Source organism: Lepidothrix coronata, unplaced genomic scaffold (assembly GCF_001604755.1).
Source record: "Lepidothrix coronata isolate B3197 unplaced genomic scaffold, Lepidothrix_coronata-1.0 Scaffold188, whole genome shotgun sequence".
Classification (NCBI taxonomy): domain Eukaryota; kingdom Metazoa; phylum Chordata; class Aves; order Passeriformes; family Pipridae; genus Lepidothrix; species Lepidothrix coronata.
In genome coordinates this window covers 83,839-109,228 of record NW_016690368.1, presented here as the reverse complement: position 1 = coordinate 109,228, position 25,390 = coordinate 83,839, and the positions used below count along the sequence as shown (strand labels likewise).

Below are 25,390 nucleotides of genomic sequence, written 5' to 3'. Positions count from 1 at the left end.
TCAGATTAAATAAACTACTTAGTTTTACTACTTGGGCCTAAATTATAAAATATATCCTCAGGGGAGTTTAAATCCTGTCAGAAAGGTGAGGAGGTGATGAAACCCCTTGTCAGACTGTGTTCTGTGTTTTTTAAAGGGCAGCATGACTGTTACCTGTGTATTGTTTGTAAAAGTATTATTACTGTAAAATAATGTCCTTAAAGAAGTGGTGGCTCCCATGCAGTTAAGATTTCAGTTAGTTAACAAAACTGTTAATGACTCTATTAGAGCATGAACGTGAGGAAATGTCTTTGACATTCACCTGCTATGTTTGGCATTCCAAGGATTTTGATGTTGGTCAAACCTACAAAAAGAAGATAATTTTGACCAATGCCTCCTACAGTGTTAATTACTGCAGGCTGGTGGGGATCAGTGAGTGCCTCAAGGACTTCATCAGTGTTCAGTAAGTAAATTAACTGTGAACTCCTTGCTTGTTCTCCCTTTGTACCTCAGCAGGAGCTGGAACCCAATTCTGCAGCAACAGGAATTCCTGCTTGTTGGGGATGAACCCTGATAAACTCCACAGAGCAGCTCCTCACTCCCCTCTCCCATGGGACAGGGGACAGAATTGGGGGGAAAAAGTAAAACTTGTGGGTTGAGTTAAACACAGTTTAATTGGACATGAAAGGGAGGGAAAAAAGCTGAGGAAATAAAGGAAACCAATCTGGGAGCACAGAGCACCGGAATTGCAGTCTTGTGGTCTTTCCCATCAATCTATTCCTGTAATCCTGCTGACAGGTTATGTAATGAAGCACTGTCTCTGCTTGGGAGATTGCAAATTAATCTCAGTTTAACTACATTGATAATTTTATCTCACTGTTTATAAATAAACAAAAGGAAGTTTCACAGTTGCAGCAGGGTTCTGTAGCCCTCCCTTAACCTGTCACTCATTCTGACTTTTGTGATAATTAGTCCAAGTGAGGGAGGGGAAAAAATAAAAAATACCTGCCATTGTTACCAGGGCAGGAGCTGGAGGTTTGATACACAGCTTTAATTTGGAGTTTTATGTTCATTATCTCCATAGTTTTGATCCACCTGGCAAAATGTCTTCTGGAATGTCCTGTGAATTTGTGGTAACATTCAAGCCAATGGTAAGTGCACAGTGAGAAGAATCCTACTGTTACCCACTGATTAAAAACATCATTAATTGAAGTTCCTAACTGTTAACAAGGAAACAAGCTGCATCCTGTTGTCCATGGACAACTGTGTGCATTGATAAGTTGAAATATGGCATATTCTGAGGGTAGATTTCTAAATAGTTACAATCAAGTTATCCAGGCTGTTACCAAAGGCTGTTTTACACTGGGAATGTAGAATCAGTAAAAATACATTTTAATATGGTACTCAAAGAACAAATGAAAATGCTTTTCATCCCACTACATAGGCTAAACCTTTGGAAATTACTTATGGGGTTTTTTTGTTGTTGTTTTCTAGATAAATGAAAGTCTGGCAGGAGAAGTCATGTTTGTGGCACAGACAGGTTCCTTTTCTGTCCCACTGCAATGTACAGTCAAGAGCTGCGTTGTGAGTGACTCTTGGAAGCCTGTGGATAATATAATTATTATCAGAAAAGGCGGATGCTCGTTTAATTGACATTCCTGGCTATGTAGGACAGGAGTAATTAACGGTTTATCTTCTCACAGCTGGCTCTGGATAAAGAGCTCATTGACTTCGGCAGCCACGTGGTGGGAGAGACGATTTCCCGGGCCATCAGCCTGACAAACAGCGGAGCTCTGGGAACGGGATTCAAAGTTCAGGCGTCAGCAGGTGACAGGAGCACACACGGAGCGACAGTAAAACCTGCCCCTGGAAGGATGGTGGGTTCAAAAACATTTCCTAAATGAGCAGAAAGTGCTTTGTGGGGTGTGGTGGAGCTGCACAGGGTCACAGAGCAGCTCAGGCCGGAAGGGACTCGGAAAATCATCTGGCCCAACTGTTTGGGTTGGTACAAATGTAGGCTGTTAGACCCAAATATCAGAAGATAAAATTAAAAACCATTATTTTGTGAGGAGAGGGGAAACCACCATGCATTTTTGGCATGGTTCCTATTTTCTCCACATTCATAACAATTATGAAAAAATAGTTAAAAGGAGATTCTGACAAAGTAGTTAAAAATCCCAGCTCCTGGGCTTCAGAAAAATGCTGACTGGTGCAAAACTAGCAATAAAGTAAGGGGTGTGATAAGGAGAAGTCTAGTTTCAGCAGACTTAGTTTTGACATAGAACTGCCTGTGTTTCCACTGGAAAAATGTTGGTTCTGTCATTTGCAAAATAACTGACAGTGTATTGTATTGCTCCTGTTATGCTATTTACCTGCTTGGGGCAGCCAGCAAAAATCAAATCTGTTCATTGATAAAGCTCTAAAAGAATGTGCAGTTCTTGGAAAGTGCAGCATATTTCTCCATCTATAACATGCAACAGTTGCAAGAAAGAACAAGTCTGACTTTCAACAGCTTGTTAAATTGGAGCTGGTGCAACCACAGGAGAAAATATGTGTTTTCCAATAGGTCCCTCGACATTCCAGTGGCTGTGACCCTGAAGAGGAGGGGAGCAGCAGTCCTGGGACAGCTGGGCTGGGAAAGCAGGTCCAGATTTGTGCTGAGCCCGGCGAGGAGGTGACCCCCTGTGCAGCCCAGGAGCCACAGGGACCCCAGAGCAGCAGTGCCACGGGTGAGGGGACTGCTTTGGGACACTGGCCCTGCAGCTTCCCAGGCCAGGCATTGTCCATCTGCAGTTTCCTGGAATGAACTCTGCAATTCCGTTTGCAAAGTTACTCAGTAAATAAGTAGTTCATCATTCTGGTAGTAATGTTATATCTCTTTGTGTGTTCCCTCACAGAAGATGACTAAAAATAATGTTCTGACACCATTATATCAAAAGCAGCAGAGATCCTCACTTCTCATTAGTGATCAAGAATTCAGTCCCAGAACACAGAACCCAACCAGCCTCAGAAATTGCAAAATTGTTAACATCATCCTTGTCTCAGCAACTGAATCCCCACTTCTCAGAATAGCAATCCACATGACAGGTTTATTTTTACAGTCTGTAATTCTAGGAACAAGGAAGCAGAAAGATGAACCTCCTCAGACATTTTCCATCTCATTCCTAATGTTTACTATGTGCTTAATAAAATCCAATCTTGTAGAAGAAAGACATTCTTAATTTCTTTATTATCTCTGTTCTTTAACATTTCTTCCCAATATTGAGCATTCCAATTTCAGGAAGCCAAAAGTTCCATGCAAAGGTTGTGGGTGGTTTCTTGAGGTCCTCCTGGCTGCATTGCTTTGTCCCACTAAAACTGCTCTTGAAGCCAGTTCACACTTCCAGCTGATTTTGCATTTCTGGAAACGTTAACAGTTGTTCTGTAATGAAAGGTCCAGGTCCCTCAGGTGGAATTCCAGACTAGACTAAAGCTGGATGGCCAAGCAGACATTTCCTTCTAGACATTCCAGTTTCCCCATCACTGCTGTACAATCCTGGATTTGCAGTATTGACCCCAAGGAATGTACTTCTGCTCTGTTGGATATTTTATTAGTGAATTGATGCAAACATCCAGCATTTTGTTGTGTTTTGTGTTTGTTTTATTTTCCCCCCAGAACAACTTGATCAAGAAGTGTTGAGTATGAGATCAGACCTGGACACAGACAACGCACGGGATTCAGTGGAGCTTTCTCCTGAAGAAACACCAGTTGAAATTATGCTTGGAAAGGTAATGGATGTCCTGAGACCCAGACAAGATTTCACTAAGTCTAAGCCTCCATCAGATAAGTTGCTCTGGTGAGAAATGCTGAAGGTCATGGTCATTTCAAGCCCATTGGACCTCACTCCATCACAGTGAATTTTTACAGTGAAATCACAGGACACATTTCCCCTTGCTTTGGATCTGTAAAGACTTCTTTGAGCTGAAAGATCCTGTTTACTTCTACATTTCCCACAATTTAACTCTGGTTTGCTGCTGTGTGGTTCTGTGGTTAAACCAAGTGTGGTGACAGCACACAAGATGGGGCAGGAGGAATGTCTGGGAAAGGTCAGATCTGAGCCATATTACACAGTCTTCTGTTTTCTGTGCACAGTGTGTTCAGTTTAGTTACAAACTGGCTGTAGGAAGGTGTGTGTATAGTGTGAGCATGCACAGCCTCTTTGTTTCAATGCCATTTCTCCATGTTCATTGAAGGCATGTCCTTGTTGTTCAGGTCACTGAGGGGGAGGTTGGACCCTTCAGCTCGGTGCAAGTCCCGGTGCTGTTTGTCCCAGCTGTCCCTGGGGACGTGAGGGCAGAGTTTGTGATCATGTTTGACAACCCAGACTGCAAACCAGTGAGTGATTTTGTGAAAGACTTGCTTCAAAACACTGTGTGAAAAGAGTTGGAAATCTTCTGATTTTCCCAGGAATTATGTAATATGTAGTTTGATGGGAGGTAACTTTGTAAATCCTACCCTTCTTTCTGATGCAGGATGCTCCTGATACCTCCTCATTTCTTAAATTTCTATGCAAATAATCCTGATATTCCCATTTTATCAGACATCATAATGAAAAACACTTCACGTCCTGGAAACAACTGTGGAAGTGTTCTCCCCTATTCCCAATACATGTAGTTTATTTTCTTTCTGGTATATCAGAATTGGAATTATTTAGCAGGCAGTAGTGAAGCTGATGTGTGAAAGCTGGAAGAGATGACAACTTTAGTTACCACTTCAGTATATTTTGATTCTAAGTTTCATTGGAAGCCAAATTCTGCTTGGAACAGTTCACAGAAGCTTGCCAAAAAATAAAGACAAACTTCCCAGTAGCTCAGTAGCCAGTCTTGGCTCTCCCCTCAGTCTGCAGAAGGAGCTGCAGATTCCTGCTGAGGCTCCCGTGGGCACCTTCTCCTGCAGGCTCACGTTGTGCAGGTCTGGGCTCTGTGGGCACTCAGGAAGCCCAGCCCTGTGCTGCTGTCACTGCACTGCTTTGCTGGCTGAAGGAGCTGCAGTCCCAGGGGTGCTGGATCATGGCCAGTTCATTCCAGCTAAATGCACTGCAAACATTTCAGTGTCAGGGGCAGATGCTCTTCCTTCATGTTCTTTATCAAAGAGTCCAAACCAAACTATAATTTCTTTTTCCTGCTGGACACCCTCCCATCTGAGGTTTCCTTTACAGATGATTTCTGTAGATGTGCCTCATTAAAGAACCTGTTGGAATATGACTAATGGAGTATTTTGCTCAGCTGCAGTTTGCAGCTCTGGGTAGGTCAGTGAGGATCTGGGGCTCCCAGAACTAACCCCACTGTGGTCTGTGCCCTGCCAGCTGTGCTTCAGTGCCGTGGGGGTGTCTGTGGACGTGCCCCTCTGGGTGCCCAACCCCGACGTGGACCTCAAGATCTGCCTGTACGACCGGCTGTACCAGGACTGTGTGACCCTGCGGAGCAGGTGAGTGCCTTGGCATGGCCTTGGCATTCCAGGGGCACAGCCCTCTGAGTCCCACACTGCTGGAGATTGCACTTTGCTGTCCTGCTATCCCAGGTTCCCGAGACCAGCCATAGCTATGGAGTCAATACACACCTTCCCACCCCTGTAAGATTCCCTGTGTTGTTCCTGTTCTGTGGTGTAGCTGTGAAGTCCCCAGGGAATTGCAGCCCCACAGTCCCATCACGTGGAATTTGCTCCCTAAACATTAGGGAGATAAATGTGTCTAAAACTAAGTGCACTTTGGGTATAATTGAGTCAGTCAGGAAATTTTATAAAATACTATTTTGTTGTTTCTCAGCTATTTTATCCTTAATTAAAGTCCCTGAGAGCCTTAGGAGACTGAGAGTCTTTCCAGGCTTGGGATACAGTGTTGGATAAATCATGTCAGTCCTTTTGCATTTACTCTAAAATGGGAAGGGTTCAGCTTTTCCTGACCCCTACAGGCCTTCAGCAGTGCACTGGACTGACAGAACCTCTGGTTAGACAGCAACCAAATACTGCCTTACAGGGGGAAAATATCTGGGTGTCTCTGAGCCTAAGCCAGTCATGTCTGAGGACTGGTTCTGTTTGCACTGTGATACAAAGAGAATGTTCCAGCTCCTTGGCTTCCAGAGATTATTAGAGTGGTTACATGAACATTTCTTTGTCTTCAGGTGCTGGGTGTCTTCCCCCAGCCCAGCACAGTCACTGTGGAATTCTTATTTTAACAATTTGCATTTCTTAGAGTCTATTTCAATAGGCTTGGGGTGGGTTTGTGGGAGGGTGAGGGAGAGATTGGTTCTGTGGAAGGCATCCATGCTAAACCTCTTACCAGAATTACAGACTGCAGAGATTCTTCACAGTTGGAAAGAAATGAGTAAAGCTGTTATCTCAGAAATTCAGCTTACAGATATGACAAGCACAAGTTGTTATGTAAGTGATTTTACTTGGTCTAGATAACCCAGGGATAAAACTTATAAGTGTAGAAGCAGAATAACTCTCCTAATAAAACCAAAGATTTCAAGGGGATCCCAAAGATAGAAGCTGTCAAATTGCTTAGGGCAAAACTTCTTAACTGAGGCAAAAATCCTGCTGATCCTATGCCAAGTTTCACTAAATGAAGAGCATTTAATATGTAGTATCCTGTCCTGGGCACCTTGGCAAGTCAAGGCTTTGATTTATCACCCAGTTCTCCCTCATTAGGAAAGACTGTTGTACAGTCACACAAACAGTGTGTGTATAACACTGTCTGTTGTACAGTCAGCTGGGATGAAATTCCATGCACTTCATGTGCAGGAATGTCATGGATCAACTTTTTATCCTGCAAAAGTGGGCAGATTTCATCATTCTGTTGGGCCTGAGCAGTTCCTCCCTCTCGTAGCTGTTGACACTTTGCTGTGGCACCAGGAGGAGGTTCCTGCCTGGATCTCACTGTCTGTGACGTTGTCATCCATGGCAGAAGTGGAAGATGAAGTTTTCAAGGGACTCAGATACCTCTGGCACTGGAGTGCCCCAGCAAGCTCTGGTGGATTGCAAATTATTTGTTAATACTGGGTTTGTTCTGGGTTTTTGGGGCTTTTTTTCTCTGGTCATACAGACCCCAGTAGTCAAGCAGCACAAAGGGTGAAAGTATCTTATCAGAATCCTGTTCAATAGAAATCACTTTGAAAAGTAATTTCTTCGGCAGGTTATAATCTGCACTGATTTAATGAAGTAGTATATAATTCTCTTAGATTGTCAACAGTCAGAAATCATTGCAGGCTCCCAGTCCCACATGCTGGAGCTGTTGATTTAGAGGAGACCATCTGGCCTGACAGCTTGGAAAGCAGTCCAGGGAAGGAGAATGACAGGCTGGAATATTTGTAAATTGCTCGGCAATTTTGCACTTAGGCATCAAATTCCAAACAGGGGCTGGGCCGTGGCTGTCGCTGGGCTGGGAGAGAGCCACGATTCAGGAAACAGGGAGAGGTTTCCTGCTTCCAGTGTGCCACTGCTGGGGCAAATTGATCCCCAGGTTTAGCAGAGGAGCTGGCAGGACCAGCTCAGCCATGCTGTGACTTCCAGCTCTTCAGGATCTCTGCTGTTAAAGGAGAGGTTACAAGAGATCCGTGAATTCGCATCTGTTTAAAGAAGTCACCAGGGTTCCAGTCATCCTATTGATCCAGATAGAGCTAGTGTGTGTTAGGAGCAAATAATTAGCTGATATTTCACAGTAACTTGGCTTTGACTCCCCCCTGACCTGAGTTACCACTGTGCTGAGCTGTGATGGTTCAGTTTGGATCAGCTGTGTGTGCTGTTTGCAGTACAGCTGGCTTTGTTACAGTACTTCCCAAATCTTGTTTTCCCTACTTAAAAGAGAAACACGACTATGTGAACTTGCTGAAGCAGTTTTCCATGCCCTTCATTTTGAAAGGGATCTTGGGATTGTTCTGATCACAGTGTGGAGGTGCAGGGGGTGTTGCTGAGGTGGCCCCAGAGCCACCCAGGCACGTGTGATCCGTTTGCAGAGCAAGCACCACGCTGCGTTTCAAGTTTGAAGTGTGCAAAGAACTGAGCAAGCACCTGGAGCTGCTCCCAAGGACAGGCTACATCCAGGCTCAGTCAGCCTTCAGTGCACAGCTCAAGTTCCTGCCCAGGTAACCAACCCCAACCCCAACAGGAACCTTCCCGGGTTTCAGATGGTGCCGGTGGCAAAGCTGGGCAGAGTTGCTGTCCCTTCCCCCTGAGCAGGCTGGACTCCCACTGCTGGGTCACTGCAGGCCTGGGCTCCCCCCTCTCTGCCCCCAAAAGCTGCCAGATGCTCCGGGAGGAAATGAGCTTGGCTCCCAAACTGTGAGGCAATGCCTTCCCTGGGGGGCGGCAGTGGGAGAAGCGGAGCAGTCGCATTCCTGGTGGGCTGCTCCCGTTTCTGTGGGAAGTTATTCTGAGCCAGGAGAGAGCTTACTGAGGCAGGTGGCTGCTTCATGGATCACTGGTTAAATAATTTCTGGACAACAACTCCCGTGCTTGCTAATTAAGGTAAGAATGGTTGGGCTTCCTGTCCATCTCTCTCCTCCCCATGCACATTTTACTCCAAAAGATGAAGGTATTGATCTTGAATTTCACGTGACGTTTTATGTAACATCTCCTAATGCTAAAAGCTTTATCCCAGCAAGTTTTTCTTCTCCATTTCATGGTACATCTACATACACAGACATAACTCAGTGGTAGGAAACAAGGAATTCCAGTTTTTAAAAATTTAAAGACAAGAGCTTTTGTTAACCACTTTTAATTTTATTTACCTCATCATTGCCATCCTAAAGAATTTAGTGGGACATTTCTTTTCACATAGAAATTTAAATGAAAAATGGAATTAATTCTGGTGTACAGCCAAATACTTCAGCAGCTTTGGCAGTGATTGCTGCTGCAAACCTGCTGCTGCTTTGATGTAGGTTTTCCAGTCCCATTGATGTATTTTGGATTCTCACTGATGTGCTCAGCATTTCTGGGTTCTGCATTGACAGTCTAATCACTGATTTCAAAATTTTCACCAGGTTAGTATTCAAAGAACTAAAAGTATTTACAGTTCTCTCAACATCTCAAATCCCATCAGATTACAACAACTGTAACATGATGACATATTTGAGTTCCTCAACTTCATCTGCTCTAAGCACTGTTACCCTCTCGGAGTGGATAGAACCAGAGCTTGGATTTAGAACCTTAATCTTCCTTTAAAAAACGGGGAAGCTTCAGAAAGGAGATTTGATGAGATTAAGGCGTTTCTGACACACAAAATAAGTATCTGGCTGTTTGAGGGTACAGATCAGTTAAAGACCTAATGCAGGGAGGAAGTGCGTGCGTGGGGAGCACGATGAGCTGGGGAAGGACTGAGCCAGTGACACATTTCCGTGAGGCCTCCTCAGTGATTTGGCATTATGAGCTCTATTAATAGAACAGCTGCATTAAAAGTGACACCAAAGTAGAGAGAAACCCCCACTCAGCAGTGCCAGCAGCACACAGCTGGCTGGAGGCTTGGGAAGTTCTCCCCAGTGTTCTGTGCACATGGACCTGCTCAGGCAGGTGTTCCAATACTCACCTCTCTGGGGGTTTGAAGCCAGCATTGTTTAGGCAAATTCCATGCCATTTCAGAGAACTGTCTGAAGGATTCCAGGCCCTTTTCCCCGGGGCACAGCAGCTAATTGAGAGTCCACTCCTGTGTCCATACAGTCACAATTATTCTCCCCCCTCTGGATTATTTTGAAATAGAATAATTTCTCCTGCTCTTCCAATGCCCCGTGACAAAGTGGAAGCTGGTGCTGTAAAGAAGTTACCAATACCTTTGAACATCAGCCTTATTGCAAAATAACAGCAGCGAGATTTTGGATCACCATGGTGATGAGTGGGTGTTATTTTTATTCATTACCTATTCTTTAACAATACATCAAAGAATTGCATGTAATTCCATGAGTAGTAGTAGAACATGAGCACTGTAGAGACCCAAGAACAGGAAACAACTCACTCTGGTGCTGTGAGTCACTATAAATAGAGCAGCAGAGCTAAAAATGCCCCAGGTTTGTATTGTCTTGGCTTGGAGCTCTGAAATGGAGCTTGTGAGAGCAAGATGCTTCACCTACAGAAAACCTGCATGTTCCTTAGAAACTCCTGCTCTGCTCTGTAACCAGGCTCTGCTGGGCTCCAAATGAGCTCCCTTTATTTCTCTGGGCTGTACAAGGGGCTGTGCCTCAGCCAGGCTGGTCACTGGCAGCAGTGTCCACAGGAAACCCTGCCTGCTTGGGCTGGGCACACCCTGAGCCTGCAGCAAAGATGCTGAGGCTTTATATTCTGATTAGAGAGTAAGCTTTTAATTTTTCAGAATTTTAAATGACTGGATGGCTTTTTTAAAAAAAAGGATAAATGGATGCTGACCTCAGTGACCTCCCTTAAAATCCTGTATGTCCAAAATCCTGTCTTTAAAATCAAAAACCCCCAGTGTTACTGTACAAGGTCAATCCATCTGATGTCCCTGGCAGCCACTTTTCAGCCCCTGCACTCCTGCTCAGAGTGGGTGCCAGTCTGTAGGAAATCTGGGACAAGTCCAGAACATTCCTGATCTGACTGCATCCTCATTGTCTTGGTCAGAAGGTGGGACTTCAGAGGTCACTAACTTTTGATTGGAATTTTCTCCTGCCATTCTTCTTTCATTTTCTTTAATGCTTGCACATATCTTCCATGCAAGATTTTAATTAGACTTCCCTACACAGGAGGATTTGAGGAGGATTAAATTAAGATTAAGCTAAGATTAAAAATTGTAAATAATAAAACTTTTAGACCTTAAGTAACAGGTTTGGGTTTGTTTTTCTTTCTGTTGAGAAATAATCCATCAAAAGTTTCTTATTCCCCTTAGTGAGAAAATAAGCACAATATTTTAATGACACTGACTGTACTTTTGGGTTTTCAGGCAGTCTCTTCCTGAAGATGCAGGGAACTATTTCAATGCAGAGACAAGAATCCTGGAGGTCCCAGTGACAATAGTGATCATGGACAAGGTGCTGTTTGTGCTGCTCCTTATTAGACTGGTAGTGAATGTCAATTATTCTAGTGAAGGGTCACTTAACCCTCCCTAACCTTACATTGGTTCTTTACTACTTGAAGTTTGATAACAGTAAAAGATGCTCAAAGTGCTAACAGAGATTTGATAGTGGCTTCTTGTCACGTGGTTGCAACACAGAAAGTCAAATCCTGCCTAGTCAGTGCTCCTCTCACATGGCACTGGCAAGGAACAGAGCAGAAGAACTGTTTTGCAGTTATCCTTTTGGATGACATTTCACTTAAATCCTGTCCTTACACCCCACAGGTGGAGGTTTTCATCTTGTTCTCTTGCATTTGTTTCAGGCTAGAACAGTCAATTTTACTGTCCATGCCATTGTCTCTACTTCTGATCTGGAAATCAGCCCAGCAGAGATCAACTTTGGGCACTGCACCATCTATGAAGCTGTTCAGGCAAATGTCACAGTGACAAACAAATGCCTCTTGCCACAGGAGTTTGGATTTGTGGGGCTGCCAGAGGTACGTGGTTATCCCACACACTCCTCCTCTGCTGTCAGAGAGATTTCAGGATCCTGGCAATGTGTCAATGGGAGAGTAAATAAATCAGGACTGGTGGGTGCAAACACAGTGGAAGCCCCTGGGCTGGTTCTGGGCTGGTTTGGGTGAATCTCACTGTGTTACACCCCCTGCCTTTCCCAAGCAGTGTAAACACTGGGAGGAGGTTTGACTGTTCCTTTACTAGAACACCTGGTGTTTCACACCAAGAAGGCTCCTAACAGAGCACCTGGTGCTCACGGGGCACGTGTAAAACAGGCCTGGGGATGTGGCTGTGCCCTTGAGGCTGAGGAATGTGCCCAACTGGCACCCAAATGCCCAAAGGCTTTGTCTTTAAAGCAGGATGGCTTTAAAGCCATGCCCAGACCGCCCCTTGGGAACAATCCTGAGCCACTGCTGGGCACTTTCTGACTGACTGTAAGTGGATGTGGAAGCCAAATTAATCACAGGAGCTGCTGAGTTCGTGTGGGCTGGGTCTGCTGAAGTATTTTTTGCACAAAGTTGGCTGTTCAAGCTCCATAATAGCAGGATGATCACAGTGTGAAATGGTTTGGCACATTGGCATCAGAGTTAGAGGAACCTGACATTTAATTAGGCATTCTCCTGTTCTCTGCTGGTTTAGGGATTAAAATCAAGGAGGGAGCTGAAGGAAATTGTTAACTTCAGCTCTGTGAAAGCTTTCTTTCACAGTGTGTGTTTCCTGGTGAGCTTAAAGTGTGATGGGGAGACATTCTTGAATCATCATCAACTCAAACACAAACCACTGTACAAGTGTGGGAATTAAACTGGCCCTGTCACTGGGGAATCTGCTCCTCAAACAGGGATCAGCTCTCAAAGACAGGGGGAACTGCTGAGATTTTTATCAGATTTCATTCAGTTGTCTATGAAGAGTAAATAAACATTAGAGAAGGGTGATTACCATAGATGGGAAGAAGCTGGGGAAGGGATTCTCCTGAAGTCTGAGTTAATGGATTTAATCCCTTTTGAGTTACTGAGATGAGAAATCTGCATTTCAATCAGACTCATCAGGAACTCAGATCAAAGCTTCTCTCTAGAAGGTTTCTCTTTTCTTGACACTCCCACATATAATAACAAAATTTTCTTAATCTTACCACTAATGTCTCATTTTAATTTATTAATAAACTGATAATTTAACTAATAACTTCTTATTCTGCCATTTTGAAGTTTGTTGAAGTTCAACCCAACGATGGATTTGGAGTTATTCTTCCCCTGGAGAGCCTGACATTGGACATAATCTTTAAAGCTACCAAGGCAAAAGAGTACAGCTTTGACCTCACCTGCACGACAGAGATTAACAGGTATGTGAAGAGACTGAATACAGGTGATGTGGAAACCTAAATCACAACGGACTTCCACTGTTAAGCTGCTCCAGAAATTAGAGCCCTGCCTGCTCTGAGGAGGAAAGTCTGGGATAAGCACTTGAGGCCAGTGGGAATTCTCCAGTTGACAAGAGTTGCTCGGTGCCATTGGTTTCACCCTTGGCTGACACATTTGTCTTTACTGAGGTGACTTTCCCTACCCCTCCTCAAGTTTATCCTTGTCCAATTTCCAAGCTCCCAGGTCAGCCCAACCTGCAGAACCACTGAAGGAATTCTGTTTTGTACAAATGCTTCATGCATTAAGCTCATGCTGCTGCAATAATGATGGCATAAACTTTGATTTGACTGGATGTGTTTCCAGAAGTTCACAGAGGAAGAATTCAAGCAGGGACTCTGGCCAATTGTGCATTAAAAATAGATAGTATTATTGTTCATCTTTAGGCAAAATTCCCATTGCAAGCTTGAAATTCTGCTTAAATAGGGACTACAGGATTAGCTCCCTATTTTCCGGGCTGATTAAGACACTATTTTATGCTGAGACAATTTATCATGTGTTTATTTTTAGACAATTCAAGCTGTCATGCAAAGCAGTTGGAGTCCACCCACCTCTTGAATTGTCTCATTCCTTGGTTCAGTTTGCTGCAACAGCTCTGAACTCTGTGTCTGAAGCCACCCTGGACGTGCTGAATCCCCACGTGAGTGGGAACAGCCTCATCCACGCTGTCCCTCGGATTGGCACGGGGGAACCTGCCCCAGTTGGACCCACTTCCTTTGAATTCCACGTGCCAGAGGATTGTCCCGTGACAATTACACCTTCTGTGGGAACTGTGCTGCCTGGGCAGGTAAATTCACTTTAAATGTCAAGTGTTCTGCCAAATCTTTGATCGTCACATCTCCACAAAGGCTGTCACTCGTAAATGAAGCTCAAAATGTGAATTATTATTAGAAGAGCTGGAATATTTGGTATTGTTTGAAATAATGTTTTAAATCAGGCCTGAGGGTGAACCACCAAATCTGGCTAATGCCTTATGGGAGTGTTCACATTTCCCCAGTCTTGTCACTGGGATTTATTTGAAGAATGTTTAAATATCAAAAGTACTGGTCGTGTAAACCCAGCCCACTGTGACATCCTGGACTCCCAAAAAAGCTGTCAATGACCTGATCCCAAGGGTCCTCTGATTCACCTGGGGGAAGAGTGTATTTTGTGTGTGACTGTTGTGCTGTGTGTGTGTGCTCCCTGGGGCTCTGTCATGAGGGCTGAGCTGTGCCCACCACCCCTGCTGTGCTCTTCCATTCCCAGAAAAGCTCCATCCGAGTGTCCTTCAGCCCCGCGCTGCCGGAGCAGCTCGTCAGGGAGGAGGCAGCTCGGAGGCTGAGCAGAGCAGCTGTGCCAGAGGCAGGAATTCAAGTAAGGAATGCTAAGAACAGCACATGCTGCTGGTCTGGCACTTCCAGAGATTTGTTTCTCTGGGTGATATTTTTATCATAAAATTATTTGCATATTAATGAGGCCCAAGCTCGAGGTCCGGGCAGGACCTGCCTGCAGAGGATGAGGGTGGGACTGTGCTGTGGCACTGAACGTGCAGCCAGGTCACTGGGCAGCAATTTAATTTCCTGCTAACCATTTCCAAAGCATTCCTAGAGGATTTTATGGCAAATGCCAACTGCAGTACTCTTTAAAAAAAAAAAAAAAAAGGCTTCTAGACTGCTTGCAGATTTACAGCATCCTGGGGCTTTATGTGCAACCCTGGGGTCAGTTCATATGTGACCCCCTGTGGTTGTCTTTAGTTATGAGATAAACGGGTAAAATTCCCATAAGATACAGAACTCCTCTCTTGAGAAGGGGTAAAATATGTCCATTTTAACTTAATTTTACATTATTGGAAATGTCTGTAAATCTGCTATGTCTGTGGGCTGTCACCATAGTCCTGCTGTCCCTTGTTCTGTGCCCTCTGTCACCTCCTTGGCTCTGTGGCCTTGGGCTGTGTCTTTGTTAACTCGTGTCTTGGGCAGATTCCCAGTGGTGACCCTCAGGGTCTGTTGGACAAAGAAAAGAAAAATGGAAAGAGAGAGGGAAAGAAATTGAGCATTTCCATTCCCAAACAGCCTGAGAATAATGGAGGCAGGAAAAGCCTGACTGGAGAGCCAAAACCTGAAGAGTTAAAGCCTGAGTAAGTCAGCAAAAGCATCTTGTACTACACAGACAACATTCTCTTTATAAGTAGTTTAATAAATCTACTAAAACTGTAGGTAGACAAGAAAGCAAACTGGAGAGGGAGCAGCTTTAGCTGTGTTGCAGAGGCTGTTTCCAAAATTAGTGCTGCTTGAGAGCCACACAGCTGTACCCTCTCATGTGAGGCAAAGAATCCCTTTATGCATCAGAAGGATTGAAGACTTCAAAGAATCTGTCAGGGAGCAGGAGCTGGGGCTGAGCGTGGATCGGGCTGAGCCTACCAGGGTTTATTTAAAGGGCAACTGCAGAGCTGGACTGAGTGACCCACAGAAACTGCCACCACTACACCCTCTGTGAACAGACCTCACAGAACCATCTGATGGCCCAAATGCACAGCGTGGAGCACTGCTGGGTTTGACTGGAGGGTTTGCAGAGCCTGTGCCATCAGTCACAGTCATCTTCATCAGGGAAAGGCTGCAGGGAAGTGTGCTGTGGGACAGTCACTGTCCAGGGTGTGCACCTCAGTCAGCACTGGCAGCATGTGCTGCCTGCAAATTTGGGTTCCTAGATGCAAAATCTGATACTTGAAGTCCCTGGTTCAGCAAATAATTCAACTTCTCAGAGCCACATTTCTGCCTAATCTGAGGAATTTGGAAGTAAATACATACTGAAGCACCAGGGATTTGGCTGTACTGGATGTATTGATATTTTTGACTAAAATCCCATGTTGATTGCAATCCAATAATTATAGTTTTTAAATACTTTCAGTAGAGGTCATAAAAGAAAATTCCTATTTTAAAGTATTGCTCACATATTGGACTAGAGGGATAGACATTGGACTAGAGGGATGTGATCCTGTGTGTTTCCACATCATTGAGGTGACGTAGAAGGACTGGAAGACACTGGAATACTTGATGTATTCGAGCAAAGGAAACTGTATTGAGGATTTTACAGTCTTTAGCATAACATCTGCTATCTGGGTTTATAGTTTTTATTCTCTTTTGGCAACAAAAGCCAACCACTTTGTAGGGTGGGTCCATTACTGACAGTCATTTGGTTTCACTGTTACATCCAATTTTGAATGTGTGACTAAGAAACAATAATCAACAAACAGCTCAGTAGATATTTATTTGATGTTTTGCTTGCTCTCTCACTCACTGAGATGATTCTTATTCCTGGATTCTCTAGTTCTGATGCTTACAGGGCAGCCCAGGCCTCCCTGATGAGGAGTTTCAGTGGGAGTTTTAAGAAATACATCATTCCCTGCTTTGTTGCAAGTGGACAGGCTGCTGGAGAGAAGGGCTCTGGACACCTGAGCTGCAGGTATTGCAACTGATAGTCCAGAAGTGCTGGGGGGAAATGGTGGTGATTTATTCCCTTGGGGGAGAAGTTTGTTTTCTGATCTTGATGACTTCATAGCTCAGCGGTAGAAGCTCGTGCTCACAGCCCACCAGTTGGATAAGAATCAAAGACACAAATATCAAAGCAGCTCAAAGAATAATTGTGTGAGAACTTGGAGCCAGATAGTTCATGGCTCTGCTTGGGCACAGAGGGAGCACCAGGAGTCACGTGTGGTGCTGTCACAGCCCTGCAGTCACAGTCTGGGAGATGAGCTGATTTCTGGCAGTAGTTCTTATTTCTCAGCCATCCAAGAGCTCTGCCCTTTTACTCCCTGGCTCCCTTTCCTCTCTCTCCAGCCCTTACAACACGTTGTACCTGGAGCTGCACTGTCCAGCTGTGGCCCCTCCTGTTCTGGTCACTTCAGACAGTGGGGACAACATGGTCGGTTTTGGAGACGTTTCCGTAGGTATGGAGGCTGAATTCCAGTGCTGAGTGGGTTCTGTCTGACAGGAGGGTCCTCTGAGCATAGTTTTGGGTTTTCGGAAGTCAGGATAGAAATTAGCCCTTAGTGGGCACTTGGGTGGAAAACGAGGAGCCTGTCTGGGCAGCTGAGGCCCAGGAAACAGCAGCCTTGGTCCCAGGCAGGGAACTGGAAGCTCGACAACTTTGAAGGCATTTTGGTGAGCTTTGCCTGGTGCCTCAGCCAAGGACAGGGAACGAGTGTCTGGCCCGGGGAGGAGCAGGAGTGAGGAGGAGGAATGGGAGGGCAGGACTGAGCATCATCACTTCTGGAGCTGTTTTCATTCCTGACAGGCCACAGGACGATGAAGCGAATCACCCTGCAGAACATCTCCCTGGGGAGGGTGGGGGTATCCTTGTGTGGGACATGGAGCCCCCCTGCCATCCAGCCTCTGCCTCTTCCTCTGCAGGGGACCTGTTGGACACTGAAGCTTCATCTTCTCTGAGTTACTGATCTCTCAGAAGCTCAGAGATGGTTAGTTCAGACTGAAGACACACAAACAATGTGTAGAGTCTGTTCTTACATATTTTTGCTCAATCTTTATGAATGTTTTTCCTTGAGTTGCACCCTTTTAGCTGGGATTCTCAGCCCTGAATCCCAATGGCCCCTTCCTGTTGGTGAGAGCAGTTAGAATGCTTGAGCCAGGCGAAAGCAAAGCCCTGGTCATCTCCTTTTGTCCAGAGGAGGATAAATGGGTGAGTAGGAAATAGAACAGCAATGGGGGGAAGGAGGAGAGAGATATGAGGGGTGTGTAACTCACGTGTTACCAACCAGGATGAGACTCTAAATAATGAGAAAACCTTTGCTGCCCCTCCCAACATTTGGGTTTAGTGTCTGTGCACTCACCCCAGGAGTTTGTAATGGCCCATTTGTGGGAGGGGGTCTGTTGGAGGGGTGGGGAGTTTCCTTCAGCAGATGGAATAACCCAGACATTCCCCCTGACAGTTCTGTGAGACCCTGGACATCAGGGTGGCCAATTCCACCCTCAGCCTGAGCCTCTCTGGGCACGGGGTAGTGCCAGGCACTGTCTGCTCTGTGGAAGGAGTGCTGGACATGGGATATGTCATGGCTGGGGAACAGGTGACTTCCACAGTCCTGGTAAGTCCCTCTGTGCCAAACTGGGAAGCACGTCAGGAATAGGGAGGAAGTGGACATGAATTATCTCCTCTCAGATTTTGTCCAAGTCTGGCAATGACCAAAGGCATTGATGGAAGACACTTCAGAGGAGCCTGGTCCTGCTGGGGGTGGGGTTGGTGTGACACGTTTTGGGCAGCACTGATGTGTGTCCTCAGTGGCATTGGGGACACAGAGCTGCAGCAGTGCAGCAACATCAGTTCAGCCAGTTTGCCAGCTATGGACCCTGCAGGCCTGAGAATCCATTTCCTTGATGCCAATGCTGCTGTGTGACTGAATGTCCCCAGGTCCAGAACACTTCCAGCCTGGCCCTGCCGTTCTGCACCCAGCTGGACTCGCTGTCACCCACCCGGGACAGGGACCGGCAGAACATCCCGGCCTTCCTCAGCTCCTCTGGGCAGAGAACAGAGTTTGTTGGTAACTTGGGGCTTTCTTTCCTCTTTTCCCTTTGCTGAAGGCTCAGGCAGTGTAAAGCAGCACTGCTCTGTCCTGGTGGATCTGCCCCTGTCAGACCTGGGGCATCACAGCATTGAAAGTAAAGACCTCGTTTTGCTCCCCAGCAGGAGCTGTACTGATTCTTTCAATATGGGCAGCTGTAAATTTATGCAGCCTCAGCAAGTACCCACAAGGAAGGAGATATTAAATAAACCCACACAAATCTGTAATTGCCTATTACAGATTATGCTTAGGGATGTCCATCTCTGTGAAAACACGTCAGAATATAGGAAGGATTTGGTGATGCTGCTTCAGTTCCTCTGGAGGTGAATTTATCAAACTGATGGATGGAGCTATCTGGTGTTTCTAACACCCTGTTTTGCTGCAAAGCCATGTATCAGCTCTTATGTATTCGCTGTTCCAACAAAAATTAAATGGGTTTAAAATTTATGAAGTAGTAAGATGGAGCTGTCCTCCTTTCTTATCTGTACCCTCATTTTTGTTTACCAGGAACACAGAACTACAGTGGCTTAAGTGTGTTCAGCGTCTTTCCAACAGAGGGGGAAATCGAGGCTGGGAAGAGCCAGGAGTTTGTTGTTACCTTCAGTCCTGACCATGAGAGTCTGTACTACTCCGACCGCCTCCGGGTCGTGCTCTTTGGCAAGGTGAGACCTCCTGGGTTATGGGAGCAAAGTCTGAATGTTCCTGACCTGGTGTAGGGAGGGGAGGGCGGGTCTGGGGCCCACTGACCCTTCCCAGGTTTGGACATTCAGTCACGAATCGACAACAGCGACTCGGGGTTCGGCCCCGTCCCCTCCCCGCTGCAGTGGGGGGTGAGCGCCGGGCACAGCTCCGGGCACAGCTCCGAGCAGGTCCCTGCAGGGACGTTCCATGGCAGGGGCAGGCAGGGCTGGCAGGTGCAGGGAGCCCCAGGGAGCCCCAGGGAGCGGCCGGAGCGGCGGCCAGGGCCGAGGGTCCATCTGCAGAGCAGCCCGGGATGCACCTCCGGAGGGGCAGGTGGAGGCACCGCGGGCACCCCGAGCCCTGCCAGGACACGGGGGCCAACAGCGAGGGCAGAGTGACCACTACTGCCCGGCAGCAGCACTGCAGACAGGGCAGGGCTGGCAGGGACTGCTCCTCTCTGCAGGCTGTGTGTCTCCAGAGACCTTGGGGATCGTCACTGGGAACACAAACCCGAGCCAGCTGAGGTTGGAGACTGGTCCTGGCTCACAAACCTCAGCCAGGTTTGCAACAGAGCAGTTTTGCCCTTTTTGGTGGCGTTTGTATAAAGAGTTTGTGCAGCCCCTCCTGGGGCACAGTGCCCAGAGTGGGCAGGGCAGGGCTCCTGCACTGGGGATCCTCTCGGCCTGGATCATTCCACAGGAGGGGTGCCAAGATTTCCATGCCCCTGGTGCTGCTGTGGCATGGAGCTGTCACTCCACTGAGCTGGCACCTGCATCCCAAGCTCTGTGTCCCCCCCAGCAAACAGCCCACGAGGTCCCCCTGCGGGGAGCGGCGCGGGAGCACCCCATGTTTGTGGAGGGGGGGGTTCCCCTGGACGTGCCCGTGGAGTCCTTGGCTGTCACATCGTCTGTGGCATCACAGGAAGCACTGACGGCAGGTAAAGTGCCACCACTGACACCTTGTCACAGAGCAGGGAGTGATGAGACGTGGGAATGCTCCTCTTCCTTTAAGAAAAAGGCAATTAGGAGACAATTTTCCCAGAATCAGAACAAATGAGCATTTTGGTACAGCCTGTGTTTGTAACACACACAAAAATGCAGGAAACTCTCTTAAGGAAGGTTCTCTCTTAATTTTAATGCAGTTGTATCTTAATGGTCATCCACTTCTGCAACTTACTTGCAAAAAAAGAATTATAATGTAACAGTGCTACAAAGTTATTAAGATGTGTTTGCTCTCTGTGGTTCTCTGGTGTGTATTAGGTGTCTAGAAAATTATTTCATGTATAACCAGATATCCTGGACTCTCCCACTCGTCCTGTTACAAAACAGACACACTTTCAGGGTTTTGAAGTGATCCTTCCTTAACTTCTGTGGGCAGGATCTGTGTCCAGGGACAGGGTGTGAGCAACCCCTGACTCCTGAGGTAAAAATAAGCTGAAGCACATGCACACTTATGGAATATGGTACACAGAGGTGTGTGCCATGAGCTGGAAAACCAGCGTGGAACTTGACAAACAAGCAACAACTGCAGTTTGCAATTGCAAATTATACAAAACCTCCTTTTCCTGAACTCCTGCCTAGCTCTGTAAGAAGGGTCTCCCTGTCAGTACCAGCTCAGGAGTTTGCCACAACACCACTTGTTTTAAACCCATCCTGGTGCAATTTCTGCTCGTTCTGAGCTGAAGTGGCTCAGGTTTGACTGTCTCTCTTTGTTTAGAGCCACAGGAGCCGGTGAGGTCCCTTCTCCTGCTGCTGGAATCTGTGGATGGAGGGGGCCCTGCAGAGCCAGCCAGGGCAGAGCTGAGGGTGGGGGCTGTGGACACACCTCTGCTGGCAGCCAAGAAGGTGAGGGAGAGGAAACCTGCAGGTTTATGCTGTGGGCAGTACTGGCAGTGTACAGGTGGCTGCTGCTGCCTTCTGTCCAAAACTCACTCTGTAAATGACAAAACACAGCTTTCAGGGTTTGTGATCAACTTTGCACCATGTTTGCACTGTGTTTGAAAAGATTCTTTTTCGGGGGCAGATATAGGAGGAATAAGTCAGCAACATAATTAATGCAGCACTTTGCTTCCCTAATAATGAAAGACAGAATTTGAGCTCAGAATTAGATTTTGTGACAACCACGAACGAGGTGGATCCTCGGGGTTTCGAGGGGCAGGAGCAGCTCGGCAAAGGGCAGTGCAGGGTGTGCTGTGTGTTCCCAGGCCGTGGAGTTCAGCCTGGACTCGCTGCCGGAGCTGGAGCGGGCGGGGATCGCTGTGGAGGAGCCCCGGGGAGCGCTGGAGCGCGGGCAGGAGCGGAGCATCCGCGTGTCATGGGCGCCACCTGCAGAGCTCAGCGTGAGTGACATCCTGGGGGACACCGGGGGGACACGGGGACATCCTGGGGGACACACAGCGACATCCTGGGGGACACACAGGGACATCCTGGGGGACACACAGCGACATCCTGGGGGACACACAGGGACATCCTGGGGGACACACAGGGACATCCTGGGGGACACACAGGGAAATCCTGGGGGACACACACAGTGACATCCTGGGGGACACACAGGGACATCCTGGGGGACACACAGGGACATCCTGGGGGACACAGACAGGGACATACTGGGGAGACATGGGGACATCCTGGGGGACACAGGGATATCCTGGGGGACACAGGGACACCATTTGGGGGATAACTCCTTCCAGGCCACTGTCACAGAGCACCGAGAGCCAAAGTGCTGCTGCTGTTCTGGGACAGCTCTGAGTCCCTGAGTGACCCCGAGAGGGAACTGCTGCATCCCACTGGCACAGCTGGGTTTCCATGGATCACTCTGCCACACTGCTCACATTTCTCTGGGCTGCCTTGCCTTTGGCACATTCCTGGAAGTCAGTGGGGCCTTTTGATTTCCCACTTTAGCAACCTCAATTCCCTGGCTGTTCCTGCCTTTTTGTATCCCAGAGGCTGGGTCTGAGGTCCCAACATCTCCACAGGGCCGTGACTGCCCCTTCTGATTCACCTCCCGGGGCATTCACGGGGACTGGAAGAGCTGAGTGGGATGTGTGGGATGGGAGGATGAGCAGCTTGTTCCAAAATTAGGCGATTGCTGGTGTCACATGCACAGAGGGGCTCTGGGGTTCCTGGCAGGGGTGACAGGTTGACACTGTGCCTCTTGGTAAGCCCTGGCTCTTACACAAGCTGCAGCACTCACTGGGGGCTGACAGGACCCGTTTCCTGCCCAGTGCTCTGCTCTTGCTGTGACAGTGTCACAGTCAGGGGCACTCTGGGGACAGAGGCTCAGTCACTGCCAGACCCCCCTGCCTGCACGAGCCGTGCTGGGAACAGCAGAGCCAGCACAGGGGGAGGGAGGAAACCTGTGCCCAGGGCTGGCACCACAGAGCCTGACCCACTCCCCTGCTCTGGGACAGAAACCAGGGGGGTTTCTGTGGTTTCTTGTAGGTCAGTGACCCTCCCCTGGTGACAGCCCTCCTGACCCTGAAGGGGGACATCACGGTGTGTTACCGAGTCCTGTTCATGGCTCGAGTCGTGTCTGCCTGTGCTCCCACCCCCTGAGGGCTCCCGGCCCATGGAGAGGAAGATGGAGGCTGACATTGCTGGGAATTCACTGGATCTCTGGGGAAACGTGGGGACATTGGGGATTGTTGCAAGTACCTGAGGGGAGCAGGGAGGGAAGGGACATTTAATATTTCTGCTCTGTTTTCCCCAAAATTCTCTGTAAACTCTGGTGCCACCAGGGTCATTTTCCAGCTGACTCTGGGACAATAATCTGGTGGTAGAAGAAGGAATTAATGAGGGGCCCAAGTAGCTACAACTGCTGTTAATCCCAGTGTCTCCCAAAGGTGGGCATTCCACCAGGAGGAGTGTTTGGTTTACATCCACATGGGTGGGTTTCAAACGAGGTCTCATTTTCCAATTTCAGATGCTTTTTATAGAATTTGGAAGATCCTTGACTTTTTTAAGACCAGAATAAAGTTTCATATCCAAGGCTCCTGCAGCCCATCTGGGCAGTCACTCTTACAGTGCCCTCTGCAACCTGCCTGCTGAGATGTGGTCTGGGGGAGCAGTGCCTGTGCTGCTCCCTGGGTGTGATCAGACATCCTTGCCCTACATCCTGGCTGTCCAGGAACTCTGGGTTTCTCTGTTTGCTTCCCTCTGAATTCTGACTAAGAGGAGATCCCTGCCTCTCTCCGGGGAGGGCCCTGCAGGTGTAACTTGTGTCAGGAAGCAGCAGCTGGTTCAGGGCAGCCCAGGGTGGAGAGTGGAGGGATCGGGGAGTCAGCACTGGAAACATGGATAATCTTTGACATCTTGTGTCAGCTCTGTCCTGAGTCACTGCAAAGCTGTAACCAAGTTCCCTCCCCCCACTCCGAGGGTGTGTTGCCCTTTGCCCCCTGTGGCTGTTAAATCACCGGTCTGGGTGAGGCAATCCCAGAATGGAAACCCTGTTTGTAAATATTCCTGTGGCTCCGGGGGCTGCAGGAGCAGCAGCAAAGCCGCTGTCACGAGAAATACTTCAGCAGGTCTTCCCCCGTGACAGAGGAAGCTTGTGTGAGTGATGAGGGGGTTCCTTGTTTTTCCAGCCAGTTGTTTGATCCATTGAGACCTGTTCCCATTTAATAATGGCTCGAGTGGCTGTGGAGTCACTTAACTCTTGAGTCTAAAGACTGCAGATGCTGCAGCATCAGAGAGGGGAGGGGCAGGAGCTGGGGGTGGCAGTGCCAGCCAGAGACAGCTCTGCCCTCGCCAGAGCCCTGGCACAGCTGGGCTGGAGGTGGGGACAATGGATTTTGTGTGCTGGTTCTCCCACAGCCTGAGAAGGGCCAGTAAATCCCACTCCATCACGGAAAACTGCTTCACGTGGAGCTGCCCGGGGGACAGGGACCCGGGAGAGGGCAGTTCCCAGAGAGCAAGGGAGGGCACAGCGGGTGGGAGTCAAAGGGTTATTCCAGGCACATAATTTGGATCCTTTGGAAGCAGACAATTGGCTGGGATGGCTGGTGACTGGAAACAATTCCCCTCATAGTTCAGACAGACGAGCTGGACCAGAAGTGGTGGGTTTGTAGGTGATTCCATGAGCACAGAGCTGGGAGCACTGGTGTGTTCTCTGGGCAGGGATCAGTGCCAGCTCCCAGCAGGAGCTCAGCACAGCAGCCACGGCCTTCCTGCAAGTTCAGCTCTTGAACAGGCACAGGATCCTCTTCCATTCTGTGCTTCCAAAGCAGGTTATCACAGTCAGAGCACTTCAGGCATTAAAACTGCCAGGAGATTCTAAACATGCCACTGAGTCCACCTTACAGGACCCCAGTAGGGATGGAGCCCTTACTGTGAGGACAGCATGGAAAGTGTGACCTCAGGAATATGTCTACATTTCCTAGAAGCTTAAGTTTTCTGCACTTGTGATCATTCTGCTTTCAGACTGAGTTTTTGCAACTGTGATCACTCCTGGGTCACTGGACACAAGGTTTGTGATTTCCCATTTGCATCTAAAATCATAAACTGCATCCCGTGCTGATGCAGCTCTGGTTTAATAAACAATTCACATCCGTGGATGGTCTTTATAATCCTTAAAAGGCAAACCCAGCTCATTTCTGACACAGAAAGTAAAAGAATAAGCACCAGTGTCACACACATATGAATAATTCATGTTCTGCTTCTCCAGAAGTGACTTCAGCGATTGCTTCACACGTATGAGCACAGGTTTTCCTGGGTGAGCAACGGCCCCGTGATCCTGAGCAGCCCTGGAGGAAAACCCTGGGCTCGGTCTGCCCCGTGCCATTGCTGAGCCTGGAATCACTGCTGGGCCTGGAATCACTGCTGGGCCTGGGATCACTGCTGGGCCTGGAATCACTGCTGGGCCTGGAATCACTGCTGGGCTGGAATCACTGCTGGGCCTGGAATCACTGCTGGGCCTGGAATCCCTGCAGTTGGGCCTTATGGAGCAAAAGCAGGGAATACCACTGGTGCTTCCCTGGCATTGTGTACCCGGGGGCTCCCATGCCGTGGTTCCCCGGTGGTGTGGTGGGATGGCAGAGAACATCAAATGAAAGGCTCATGGGTGGAGATAAGGAATTTCTACATGTGAAATGTAGTTAAATCAGTTTGGAGCAAACTGACCTTCAGAGAGCAGTGGTACCTTCTCAGTCGTGCTTCATGTGTTTTAACGAGACTCTTTTTAAACCAGGAAATGATCTGCTTTTCCAAACAGTTGTTTCGGAC

General features: G+C 47.7%; 1 protein-coding gene across 5 annotated transcripts in view; it reads left to right on the top strand.

The window, feature by feature from the left end:
* Positions 1-24,880, top strand: part of CFAP74 (cilia and flagella associated protein 74) — a 61,628-nt gene extending 36,748 nt beyond the window's left edge. For all 5 annotated transcript variants that reach the window (XM_017831237.1, XM_017831235.1, XM_017831234.1 and 2 more), the window contains 26 exons: positions 324-442; positions 1,064-1,130; positions 1,474-1,563; positions 1,683-1,856; positions 2,546-2,708; positions 3,635-3,747; positions 4,232-4,354; positions 5,325-5,446; positions 7,972-8,100; positions 10,902-10,989; positions 11,336-11,509; positions 12,731-12,864; positions 13,451-13,727; positions 14,186-14,293; positions 14,899-15,056; positions 16,247-16,381; positions 16,756-16,865; positions 17,213-17,268; positions 17,495-17,614; positions 17,865-18,017; positions 18,341-18,470; positions 18,999-19,153; positions 19,971-20,109; positions 20,889-21,016; positions 21,376-21,510; positions 22,613-24,880. In XM_017831237.1, the coding sequence (XP_017686726.1) occupies positions 324-442; positions 1,064-1,130; positions 1,474-1,563; positions 1,683-1,856; positions 2,546-2,708; positions 3,635-3,747; positions 4,232-4,354; positions 5,325-5,446; positions 7,972-8,100; positions 10,902-10,989; positions 11,336-11,509; positions 12,731-12,864; positions 13,451-13,727; positions 14,186-14,293; positions 14,899-15,056; positions 16,247-16,381; positions 16,756-16,865; positions 17,213-17,268; positions 17,495-17,614; positions 17,865-18,017; positions 18,341-18,470; positions 18,999-19,153; positions 19,971-20,109; positions 20,889-21,016; positions 21,376-21,510; positions 22,613-22,726 (3,414 nt within the window). In that variant the 3' untranslated portion in view covers positions 22,727-24,880. The remainder of the gene's footprint in view (positions 1-323; positions 443-1,063; positions 1,131-1,473; positions 1,564-1,682; positions 1,857-2,545; positions 2,709-3,634; positions 3,748-4,231; positions 4,355-5,324; positions 5,447-7,971; positions 8,101-10,901; positions 10,990-11,335; positions 11,510-12,730; positions 12,865-13,450; positions 13,728-14,185; positions 14,294-14,898; positions 15,057-16,246; positions 16,382-16,755; positions 16,866-17,212; positions 17,269-17,494; positions 17,615-17,864; positions 18,018-18,340; positions 18,471-18,998; positions 19,154-19,970; positions 20,110-20,888; positions 21,017-21,375; positions 21,511-22,612) is intronic.
* The last annotated feature ends 510 nt before the right edge of the window (positions 24,881-25,390 follow it).